We start from the raw sequence: 12,273 nt of genomic DNA, 5'->3' as shown, positions 1-12,273 counted from the left end.
TTTGAACTACAAGTAAATCTTGAGTAGATAAAGTGCAACTTTATAAACTATAGGTTAGCAACTCGAAATCATCCAAAACTTTCCATACTATGGACTAGCAACTCGAACTTGATTTAAAATACGGGTGGATAGAAAGTATAATTTTCACAAAGCTCTATCAAAAGAGCTATAGCTTGTTTCCAATACCCAACGGCTTGATTGAACCAAGCCTCTGCAATTTAAGAAACTCCCTGAAATATTGTATAACAAAAGATTTTAAAGCAAGTATGCACTATTGTTTCCATGGCTCTAGAAATTATTAACAGTCAGTCAGTAGCTTGCTAGACTTATATAATGGATTTCTTGTATACCTTTATTCGAAATGAAAATGCAGCAAAGCACTTATTAGCTGTAATGTGCGCATAAAATTGGAGCAAGCAACAGATTTTGTAGCCAGGACTATGGCCACATCTGTGCCTGGAGCTAGAGTAGAGACAGTTGAAGCACTGGCGAGCAACCAACAAAATTTGAGGCCATAGATGACTGTCTCAGACAGACAAGAGAGTTCGATGTTGTGAACACATGCGTTGCTCTCTAAAGCAGATTTTACATGCCAACATGCCATTAAACCATTAATGAAATAAAGCATAAGGAAAGCAAACTGCAACGACATTCATCTAGGAATTTTTTCTTGCTTGTGCATCATTATTTCTCCAAGGATTGAGAGCTTCTCTCATTGCCTGAGCTTCTGGGGAATTCTCCCAAGCCCGCTTCTCTGACTCCAGAACAGTCACTTTGTCATCTGCAGAATAACAGAACAAGAGGAAAAAATTAATTGTTAGAACAAGAATCAATGGACTGAATGTGACAAATGTTCTTCACAAAAGGGTCATGGAAGGATTATATTGCTACAATAGCTAAATTTTCTGAAAAGGATGCAGTCGGACAGATGGAAAATTTTGCCAACTGGTAAAGATATTAGATAAACCTTTGTCACGAGTATAAAACCAGCAGCCCATCATTCAAACTCAAACAAAAAATATGACAGTAAATGCCTTATCTAGTTTCTTTCACTACAGCCAGTGAGGCCATCTGAATTCAGTTCCAGAACTAATTCTAGGGGACCAAACTTCACAGGAAAGCTTCAGTGGAAATGATGCTTGCTTTCACTTTTACAATAGTAATGCATCGAGTTCTGATGATCATTCAAACCTTTAAGGCTTGACATTTTACAACCAAACACTACTCTCATAATAAATATTCAAAATCTGATTCTGAAACCTCAAAATCTTAATTAGTTAAACAGGAAATCTGCACCGTTGCCAACATGGTGTTGCACAAGAAGTGTGATCTGTTGGTTTATGCACACTGATCCAATCCCATACAAGTATCATCACTAATAAATGATCAATACATTATGAACTGAAACAATTAAATTGCTTCTAACCCTTTCAATTTTTACTGTACAATCCTTGTCCAAAGAGTCAAATACCCAGAAATTCTTTCAGTACTTCTCTCCCCAAAATCAGATTCCTTCAAGATTGGATATAAGAATGTATATGGATGTAAACCGATACATACATAATTGGAAAATAAAGCAAATTTGCTTTATCAAGCAGAGTAAGTGTGTAAGACTCCATAATATTCATTGCAGCCAAGTATCACACAATGATAACAAATTCAAATAAAATTTGCTTCTCGGAGGAGAAAAATAAAAACCACCTTGATAATTCTATACATATGCAGACGCACCCGTTAACAAGCAGCTTAGGTTTTTTTTTTTTCCCCCTTTACCCAAAATCGGTAGCCAAGGCAATAAAAACCAAATCATAGGGCTTTTAAAATGTTAAAAGAACGATGCAGTGGTCCAATAAGTTGTTCCATAATTGTATAAATTGCAGTTAAAATCACTCAATCAAGTTCATAGAAGAAAAGGAAAACAAAAGGGTAAGACTGTGAATCAGGGATAAAATCGAAAAGGAGGGTTCTCACACAGAAGCCGGTTTTGATCATAAATATCTCCATGGAACCTCCAACCAAAGCTGAAACTACCGCAATCTTCAAATACCAATCCAGAAACTTCATTTCTCACTGCAAACATAATCACAATTTTCGAAAGAAAAATAAAAAATATCAATTTTGAAACCCAGAACTTGCTCGGCAATGCTCTTCTGGGTTATCGAGAAAATGTAATTAAAATGAAGAAAAAAAAAACCTGTTGGAGCAAATCGAGAGCGAGTCGCGGTGCCAATGGAGGTGGAGTGAACGCAGGTCGAGTTCTAGGCAGACCTGGCTTTTTAGTTTGTGGCAGGCGCCTTGTGAACTACAAGTCGTTTTGAGACAGAAAGTAGGGTGTGTTATTACGACATCAGGATTCGCTTGATTAGATCGGGCTTGTATGGTGTAGAAATAATAATTGCAGGACATCATCGCCGTTGAAAATATGAACGGTTGAGATTTAATTTCAATATTTAAAAGACAAATATTTCACATTTTTTCTTTCTTAAATTCTACCTAATTGTATTAATTAACAAAATGAAGTTTGACGAATTGACTTGGAACAATCTTCTTCAGCGCGTCCTAGTGGGTAGTTAGTTGGGGAAGAAAAACATATTATTTTGTTTGTACTTCTGTTGTCCAGATTAAGTTGGGTGTCGGTGTAGTAAGTGAACCTCATTTAGCATAGGAAAGTGTTAGAGAGCCAAATAAATGATTACAAAAAAAATTTTAAATTGATGTGGCAGACTGTGAGTCATAGACAATGGTGAGAAAATTGCATTTTTTTAATTTAAAAACTCTTGCCACGTCAGTTTGAAAATTTTTTTAGATTCATTTGGCTGACTCTCTAACTTTTCTCTTTAGCATATCCTTGCACTAATTAGTAACGGGAGAAGGAAAATTAGATTTCTATTTTTTAAATGTAAGGTTTTGTTTTTAAAAAAAATTAAAATTATCAATATATTAAAATTCAACAATAATTTAAAACGACAAAAAAATAACTATGGTCCTCCTTCTAACATTACCCATTCATAAACTAATCGATCGAACTACTTGCTAATTAGTGCACAACTCCCTATCTTTTTATTTAATTTGTTAATTTATTGATTAAATAATTAAATTTTATTTGGTTTTTATGGTCGAACACTCAAAACTAGTGCTGTCAATTTAGCTTACGAACATGACACATAGTTTTAGAGTTAAGGTTTAGGTTAAACAGGTTCGAATTATAAATGGGTGACCCGTTTAATAAACGTGTCGTGTTCGGGTTTGACATAAACATATTTACGGGTTAACCGGGTTTGCAGATTGACACGTTTATACAATTTATTTATTTTTAAATTTTTTATTTTTTATTTTTTTAAGTAAATTTTAAGTTTAACTGAATTTAGAGTTGACAGTTTAACTCGCGACCAGCGTACCTAACACGTAGTTTTAGGATTAGGATTTAGGCTAAATAAGTTCGTGTCATAAACGGGTCACTCGATTATGACCAGTTTAGTAAACGAGTCGTGTTCGAGATGTCATAAATGGATTGGCAAGTTAACCGGATTAACACGAACCCATTTTGCCAGCTCTACTCAAAACCTTACTAAAAAATATACATAATTACAATTTTTTTAAAAAAAAAAAAAAAAAGTGAAAGACCCAACATTGACAGCGTCTTTTTAAAAGAAGTTCACCCCCTTTTTTTTTCTTCTTAAAACTTCAGTTTAGTTTTCTGAACTTCGACGCAATTTGACAAACCCTCTCAAACTTTTAAATTTCTCACTTTAGATTCATGAACTTTCAATTGCTTTCAATGTGAACCCCTTCGTCAGATTTTAAACGTTACATGACGTTTATGCTCCTGACTTTTGTATAAAATTGCAACTTTACCCTTAATTCCAATTTTTATTTTAAAAAAAAAAATGAAAATTAGGGATATTTTGGTCTTTTTTTGGTATTTTTAACGAGAGGTCCATATTGAGAACAATTGAAAGTTCAGAGTTCTAAATTGAGATATTTAAAAATTTATGAAGGATTTATCAAATTGCGTAGAAGTTTATAGGGCTAAAATGAAGTTTTTTTTTAAAAAAAATTTTAATTATTTTTTAGAGAACATCAAGAGCACGTACATGGGGGCATGGCATAGTGGGGCATGTAAACACCATTATTGTTGGCATTTGGATATGAGCTTCTTCTTTGGTAACATCGCTTTCCTAATTATCTTTGGTTAATGAAATTATAAAAGCGAAAAAAAAAAAAAAGAAGAAGAAGAAATTATAAAAGCGGTTAATGCGGTGGCCTACCTAAATGTTGAAGTTAGAAGCTTCCTCTACTTTCTCGAGTAGACCATAAAACACCCACTCGCCCGTTGCAAGACTTGTCAAAAAGGGGCCCACGATGTGGCAGTATAATCTTAAGAGTAAAAGAGTGTTGTCGCAGCCAAATTAATTCGCACTGCCCGTCTCCTCATCAATGACATCAAAGGTCTTTAACAACATGACCTTTTATATATAAATTTTAAGATTTTTTTTTCTTTAAATATTATTTCTTAATTTCTTAATTATATTCTTCATAATACTCGTATTTTCAAAACATTTATTTTTGTTAATGGTCATATTTTTCAAATGATATAATTTTATGACTTTGGGTGAGTTGATAAAAGAAATAATAATAATAATTAATTAATTATTATTATTATTTTTTTTAAGGATTAAATACTCTAAACCCCCATAGAGTTTCCCAATTTTATTTTTTTTTCTTTAGGATTTCATTTTTATCACAGGAGGTCCCTGTGATTTTGATAAGTGACAAAATTAGTTCATCCGTTAGTTGACCGTTATGAGTAACACGTGGACCAATCAGACGTCGACACGTGGCACATACATTAATTTTTTAATTTTTTTTTTTAAAAATGTATTTTTTTAAAAAAAAAGAGATAAAAAATTGGGGGTGGCTCCTAGGCCATTTGGGGGTGGCTCGGCCACCCCCTTTGGCCATGGGGGTGGCCTGGCCACCCCTTGGGCACCAGGGGTGGCTCAGCCACCCCCATCCAGCCGGATGGGCCACCCCCAAATGGCCAAGAGCCACCCCCAATTTTTTTTCCTTTTTTTTTTCAATACATTTTTTTTTAAAAAAAAATTAATATATGTGCCATGTGTCGACGTCTGATTGGTCCACGTGTCACTCCTAACGGTCAACTAACGGATGGACTAATTTGATCACTTATCAAAACCACAGGGACCTCCTGTGATAAAAATAAAACCCCAGGAGAAAAAAAAAAAAAAGCTGAAAAACCCTAGAGGGGTTTGGAGTATTTAACCCTTTTTTTTAAAGTGTTGTTGAGAATGAATAAATGAACATTTCATTATAGTAATTAGCTACAAGTTGAGAATTACTATTTTACATAAGTGGAAGATAAATTGTTGGAATTATATATATATATAAACCGAAAACGGAAACGGAAGGGGCGTTGGAAGCTCATCGTGCTAGGGGCTCGAGAAAAGGCCCAACAGAGGACGGTGGGCGGCGAGGCACGCAGAAGAGATCGGCGGCGCACTCAAATGGAGGTGGAAGTTTGAGTGAAACCCCAAAAGCATCACCCACAAAGTGTACCTAAACAAGCAAAAAAAAAAAAAAGCAAATATAGAAAGAAACAAAAACAACTAGGGACCAAAGGAGAGGCAAGAGGCAGAGATGAAGGAAAATGAAAAAAATCACCCAAAGAGCTAGGGGCATCAGATAAATAGGTTAGCTTGCTAAGCGAAAGAAGATGATGGGAGGGAAGGGGGGAGGCAAAAGAGGGAGAGGGGAGAGGAAGGCAGGAGGGGAAGAACCCCCTCCGACAGCTGCTAGAGATGAAACCATAGCAGAGAGTGGAGTATTCTCACATTTTTAAATACATACTTTTTAACACGACACTAAAAATAATTATTAAATTTTGAATATAATTATAATATTTAGTAAATATATATTTGAGAACGAGAAGTGTTATATATCTTAAATTTTATTTTAAAAAATTAGTTTTCAAATGATATATTACTATCTCATGAGATGTATTATTTTGAAAAATTTGTCATCAATTCATAGATAGTGACACATCATTTAAAAATGAGATATACTATAGTGCAATAAAAATACAATTTTTTACCCATAAAAGTTTTAGGTGGCAAGAGGCTACAAGTCCCATCAATAGGTGGGGCCACAGCAACTACGGATGGGGCCAATGACCTCTTACCACCTAAAACTTTTATGGATAAAAATAATAATTTTATTGCACTATAATATTTCTCTTTAAAAATTAACTTTTAAAATAAAAATTTGAGATGTTTATTAATATTTCTAGGACAGAATATGAGACAACTCGTTTTTTCGAGCATCGGGAAGACCACTGCACGCACGGGTGTAACAAAATGAGAGGCCAAGAACATATTAAGAAAAAAAAAAAAGAAGTGAAGCTACAAGTGGACACGTTGCAGCTAGAGAGAGCGAGTACAGAAGTGATAAAAATATAAAAAAAGGAAAGAATCCGTGCGAGACAGTGACACAGGAGGTGGGCACAATGCTGCAAAGAGACGATAAGTTGGTGTTGGCGTTCAGACAAAGTTTCTCGTCAATCGTCATCTTCCTAAGCGACCACGACCGCAGCATCGTCCTCTTTTCAGACGCCTATGTTTTTTTCTCACCCATTTACTAAAACTAAAATAATAACTAAAAAACAATTTTAATAATTAAATCCTTTGAAAATACTCGGCAACCCTTTCCCTTTTCCTCCTAACTCTAAGAGCTTATAACTCTTCCAAGTTCCGAGTTGAAGAAGTTACTGATCCGTTTCAAGTTCTTCGGGGTTTGGTAACAATGCAAGCAGCTCAGGGAATCTCCAGTGGGCTTGCAGAAAAATCTCCTCAGGTTGGCTCTTATAGTCCCTCCCCCGTTTTTTGTCTGCATGTGTGATTTATTCAGGGATTGGCCTTTTCAGTTTCCGTTTTTATGTTCATTTACTGTTCTTTAATTAGTTAATTTATTAATTAATGCTAAAGTGTGCGCTTAGGAAATTTGTTCAATATAAGGAGCGTTGCTAGAGGACACTCAGCTTCTACGAGTTTTTGGGTTTGAACTGTTTTCTAGTTAGTAGATTTTTAGCTGTTTTGGTTTGAGATAGAAAATTTCCCAGTGGATGAATATTGTCTGTACGACAAATCTGGTATGTGGGTGTTCAATATTTTTTGGCAAATTAGAGTGAGGTTGCCTAAAATGTGATCTGATATGCTATTTGTAGGAGTATACAGGAAATAGCAAAAAACATTCATGGTCCTAGATTTATCCAAAAGTTTTAAATTCATCCCAAAAAAAAAAAAAAAAAATTCATGATTCTAAAGAATATGAATAGCTGTTCAAGGCGTGTTCTGGTATTTGAAACAGTAATCTTGGAACTGGTTCTGGAAACCCCACGTGTTGTTCTTGCAGCACTTGAAAGGAGGTTGGCAATGATGTGCTCTATATGTAGAACTTTGCAAATTTTGGAAAGTATTTTTAAACATTTTCACTTTGTTCTCGCTCATTGGGTATAACAGCGGTCTAGTTTTAAATATGAAGTTACCTAAGATGTGGTTTTTTATTACTTTAATTGGGAATGGATTTTTTTTTTCTTTTCTTTTTTGCTCGGAATTATTTCTCTCTGTTGTTTGTATATTGCAAAACAACATGAAAAATGGAAACTGTTTTTAGAGGAATGAGAAGCCTTTGAAGCAGCGGATTATTCAATGACCTATGACCATGAACTGTAATACAAAATTGTGAGATAGTTGCATCCAGTTTGATAGGATTTGCAATCAAAACACTCTTTCCAAATATGAACTGAGATGATTTATATACGTGTGACAAAATTTCTGGATACTTACAGAGCAAATGACATGCTTAATGCAGGCTGATGTATCAGATCCAGGACCAAGCGGGAAGCGTCCAGATATTTCACTTCAAATACCCCCTAGACCTGTAGGTTTTGGAAGTAGCCGAAGTGGAAAGGGTTTGCTTCCGTCTCAAGGTTCCTCAAAAGGTACATCATCAGGTGGCATATTGCGGGGTCTAAGCTTCAAGATTAAGGGAACTGCACCTGATGGTGAGAGAAGCTTCCTCCTCAATTCTGACCCCAAGACAGCTCCTGAAAGTCCTATTATGACCAACCTCAAGGCTGCATTTTCATGGAAAAGATGTACCTCTCTTCCTGTTACACCTGCATCAAACTTGTCCCCATCAGTTTCTACACCTATTTCAGCAAGGACATTTAATGAACGGCATAAGCCACATGTGAGTTGTCATATTACTTTGCAGTTCTTTCTAATTGATGGACTCTCAATATCAAAAGTTTTATGCACTGTCTGGAGCTATAGGATAACAAATCAATATAGGGGACTCCAATACTCAATTACTTGACAACAGAATGGTTGATGGTTTAATAAAATATAATATGATGCTGTTATAAATTTTGGTTTAAGAATTTGTCTTGTTTATTCATGCCTCATTCATCTCATTTGGAGCATATATTTAACAATAATGGCAAGACCACACTACCATCACATGGATGTGTGCCCCAGATGAAAGTGCCTTCTAGATCTGTATCTATCAAAATAATTGGAGCTTCTTTTGCAAAGGGGTTGAACCTACTTTTTTCCACCTTCTACTATTAAGCAATGTGCACCCACATGCTGCTAATTCTAAGGTCAATACTGCCGTTTGATGAGACCATGCAATTATGAAATTGTTGAGGTTTAAGGTGGTTATTGTCAATTTTGTGCAGAAAGAGGCTGTGCAAGCTATGGTTTCAAGGTCCCTGTCTGTGCCTGGGCAAAATATCGTTATTGTAAGATCTGTATCATTCGCTATCCATAATGAGCATGTCCCAACAGATCCTAGTGATGGTATGTTGAAAAACAATTACTCTATTGTTGTGGTTCCGTGTTTATGATCTTCAATTCACAGATTCATAGACCAGTATGACTTCAGCCATCTTTCATGTTTCAGTTAATCGTTGAGTGATTTTACTTTAATTACAAATGTCTATTTCATTTCAGTTTTCAAATGTTTGGCATGGTTGCTTGTTTCATGTTATTAAAATTTGTGTATTCCACAAAATATTTATGTACGCTTGTGTGCGAGCTTAACAATTAGGCTTTAAACAGGTATCAATTTCCACCAATGTTTCTGGTCCCTATTTGAGTTATATTCAAACAACAAAAAATGGCTGAAAGACTTATGGGCAATAATTAACCTGTTTATGTATATTAGTTCTGTTATTGTTGTCCCGTTTAAATTATTTAAGCCTTGTAAGTCCATTTCCTGGCATTTACAGATCAAATAACTTCAATTCCAGTGGAAAGCAATGATGAAGAGATTCCTGAAGAGGATGCAGTTTGTAGGATCTGTCTTGATGTATGTGAAGAAGGAAATACACTTAAAATGGAATGCAGCTGCAAAGGTGACCTCAGACTTGTACATGAAGAATGTGCAGTTAAGTGGTTTAGCACTAAAGGAAACAAGACTTGTGAAGTATGTGGGCAAGAGGTTCAGAATTTACCAGTAACTTTGCTTCGTGTGCCTACCTCCATTCAAAGGGATTCCAGACATGACCACGCTCAGAGTTTGCGTTCACAATCGATAAGGTGATATAACATCTAATATAATATATAATAGTAGAATCTAAGAGAATGTAAACCTTAAGGTGGCAAAAATTTTGATTAGTGGTATTTTAGGGTTGCTAAAATTGTGACGAGTGGCATAACTAACATGCCAAGGATTTTCATAGGATGAATCAAATTATATGGAAATGTGGCAAATGAGAAGTCATGTATTAAATCATAAGCGTATAATTATAATAAATGTGTACCACAATATATTATTCAACAGAAACCAACATTATTATTTGATTGTTATTTTCATCTTGCACCTTTCTTTCCTTTACTTTCTTTTTCTTTTTTATTATTATTATTCTTTTTTTTTAGTATTCTTTCTCAAGACGTTTCCTAGAAAATACTTTTTAAATTAAATTATAATGAAAAAAATGTGCGTGTTGTAAGCTCGTAATATTAATGTCAATGTCAAGGCTTACAAATTCAGCTTAGGCACTTTCGAGACTACTTTAGTTGGTTTTTTTAATTCTTTTTAACATAAGCTTTATTAGAGAGAGAGCCAACTAATAAATTTCTCTCTTGGGAAAATAATATTTTCTTAAGCACATATCCACCCTTTTTTTTTTCCTGCTAATTCTTTTATGTCTAATTTAATTCTTGATTTTGGCAGTGCCTGGCAGGACTTTGTGGTGCTTGTCTTGATTAGCACAATATGCTATTTCTTCTTTTTTGAGCAGCTACTGGTAGGCCATTTTGCTTTGAGATGAAACTTAAAACACAAAATATTTGTTGTTTCTGTTAACTCCCACGTCATTTGGAGGAGTTGGATATCATCCAATCAAATTTAGGTCAACTTAATGCCTGAGCATGGTTGGCTTTTATCACAAAACTCCCAAGGCATAGTGCTTGTTCTGTCATGAGAGACACACATAGTTTGTTATTCATATTTTATTTATCCGTTTACATGATCAAGGTCTATTTTTAGCATAATCAGCATGTATGGTGAACTACGAAGATTGAAATAAGGAATAGAAGTGGTTCCAGTTACGATTATCACTTTTTTTCTTTTCATTTTTGAATTACATGTTCTATAATAATTGGCATAGCAGTGCTAATCCTGTGCCTCTTTGTTTCGTAGATTCATGACTTGAAGACTGAAGCAATAGTGATTGCAGCACCCTTTGCTTTTACCCTGGGCCTTTTGTCATCTATTTTTGCAGTCATCCTTGGTATAGCTGAGCATCAGTAGTGCAAATTACAAGTTTCTGTTTAAGTTATGGTTTTCTTAGTTTTTTTTTTTTTTTTTTTTTTTTGACTTGCAGCAATCAAGGAGTACGTATGGACATATGCAGCTCTTGAGTTTGCACTCGTGGCCATCATTGTCCACCTTTTCTACACTTTTGTAAGTAATGCTATCTAATTTGGAATTCATGTATAATATGTAGTTTAATACACTGTCTACAGTATACTCCATGATTTTTTTTTTTCCTCTTTTTGGAAAGTACCCTAATTGTTTTGGATTCTCATATAAAAAAGAATAAGATGCTTATCATATCTTTTATAGAATTCTGCTCTTGTAGTTTAATCTGGTGAATTTTTGCTACAAAAATTAGAAAATAAAACAAAAAGGTTGGTGCCGTCCCGCTGCTAACATCTCTTGAATTTTGATGCAACACCAAGACCAAAGTTCTGGCCATCAATGGAGCCAAAGCAGACACATAGTTACCTGCTGCTGCTCCACCATCACTTCATCACTTCTAAACTTAGGGACAGTGAAGTGAATTGTTTCTTTCAGCTACAGAAAGTATCTCCAATATGCAGATGTACTGCAAAGGAAGAGTCAAAAGCATGTTTGGATAATTGTGACACATAAGAAAAATGGGATTAACTCGGACTAGGAAGTCCTCTTCAGCATGGACTCCATGCTAATATTATTTGAAAAGAAATTAAGATGGAACCACTCCGGTTGACTAAAACTAGCCCACTATGACCTTTCCCTTTTATTTCATTCTCTCATGTCTTTCTAAAATATACCCAAAATTTGCTTTTGCTAAAATGCAGGTGTTTCTACATGTTGACTTATTGGTCCTTTTCTTATTGACTACCTCCTTATTTTGATGTAGCTTCATCTGAAGGCCATTTATGCCGTACTGATTGCATCAGTTTTAGGCTTTGGCATAGCCATGAGCCTCAACTCCTTGTATATTCAATATTACTCTTGGCGAGTTCAGGTTGCGCAAAATCCTCAAGTGTGAGTGCGATCGGACTCACTGGATTGCAAGGTCCCCAGCGTTTTGTAAGAGTTGTTGCTTGCTTGCTTATTGTAAATTATTGGTGTACAAATTCATTACTAAAAAGTATTCAAGTGATGCCCTAAAATAGGCTTATTTTGTTATTTTAGAAGTATTTGGCGTGTGCGCCCAAAGAAAGAGGTTACACGTTAAATGTAAGAGAATCCCTTTTATGGGTCAACTGTCAACAAATGTTGCACGCTTGTAAAATTCTCTTTGTTCTGTCTCACTACGTATAATATTTTCACACTATATATTGAGGCGTAGAATCTTTTAGTTCAAGAAAATTGAATGCACTTTGTTCTACTTACTGGTTTTGTCAAGGTCATGATGTTGTGCTAAGATTCCTACCAGGTTTCCTGCAAATTCAGCTATTCATCCAAAATACATGCAAT

At 35.0% G+C, this 12,273-nt stretch overlaps 2 protein-coding genes across 3 annotated transcripts; one reads left to right on the top strand and one right to left on the bottom strand.

Annotated features, from left to right (window-relative positions):
* Positions 1-491: 491 nt before the first annotated feature.
* Positions 492-2,327, bottom strand: LOC148587718 (DNA mismatch repair protein). 2 transcript variants are annotated; one of them, XM_088513776.1, is made up of 3 exons: positions 2,195-2,327; positions 1,974-2,070; positions 492-781 (listed from the first exon to the last, which is right to left on the bottom strand). In XM_088513776.1, exons 2-3 carry the CDS (start codon positions 2,062-2,064, stop codon positions 657-659), a joined length of 216 nt encoding a protein of 71 aa, XP_088369902.1. In that variant the 5' UTR covers positions 2,065-2,070; positions 2,195-2,327; the 3' UTR covers positions 492-656. The 2 variants fall into 2 exon arrangements, 1 of the variants encoding a protein (XP_088369902.1); XR_015911531.1 differs by lacking the exon at positions 2,195-2,327 and having other exon boundaries at positions 689-781; positions 1,972-2,063.
* Positions 2,328-6,599: 4,272 nt separating this feature from the next.
* Positions 6,600-12,130, top strand: LOC132167481 (RING/U-box superfamily protein). Its single transcript, XM_059578471.2, has 8 exons — positions 6,600-6,870; positions 7,888-8,268; positions 8,759-8,879; positions 9,311-9,620; positions 10,258-10,330; positions 10,726-10,816; positions 10,910-10,989; positions 11,711-12,130. Exons 1-8 carry the CDS (start codon positions 6,820-6,822, stop codon positions 11,840-11,842), a joined length of 1,239 nt encoding a protein of 412 aa, XP_059434454.2. The 5' UTR covers positions 6,600-6,819; the 3' UTR covers positions 11,843-12,130.
* The last annotated feature ends 143 nt before the right edge of the window (positions 12,131-12,273 follow it).

Source organism: Corylus avellana, chromosome 2 (genome assembly GCF_965113065.1).
Source record: "Corylus avellana chromosome 2, dhCorAvel1.hap1.2, whole genome shotgun sequence".
NCBI classification, from domain to species: Eukaryota; Viridiplantae; Streptophyta; class Magnoliopsida; order Fagales; family Betulaceae; genus Corylus; species Corylus avellana.
The sequence above is the reverse complement of the archived record's forward strand: the minus strand, read 5'-3'. Positions and strand labels throughout refer to the sequence as shown.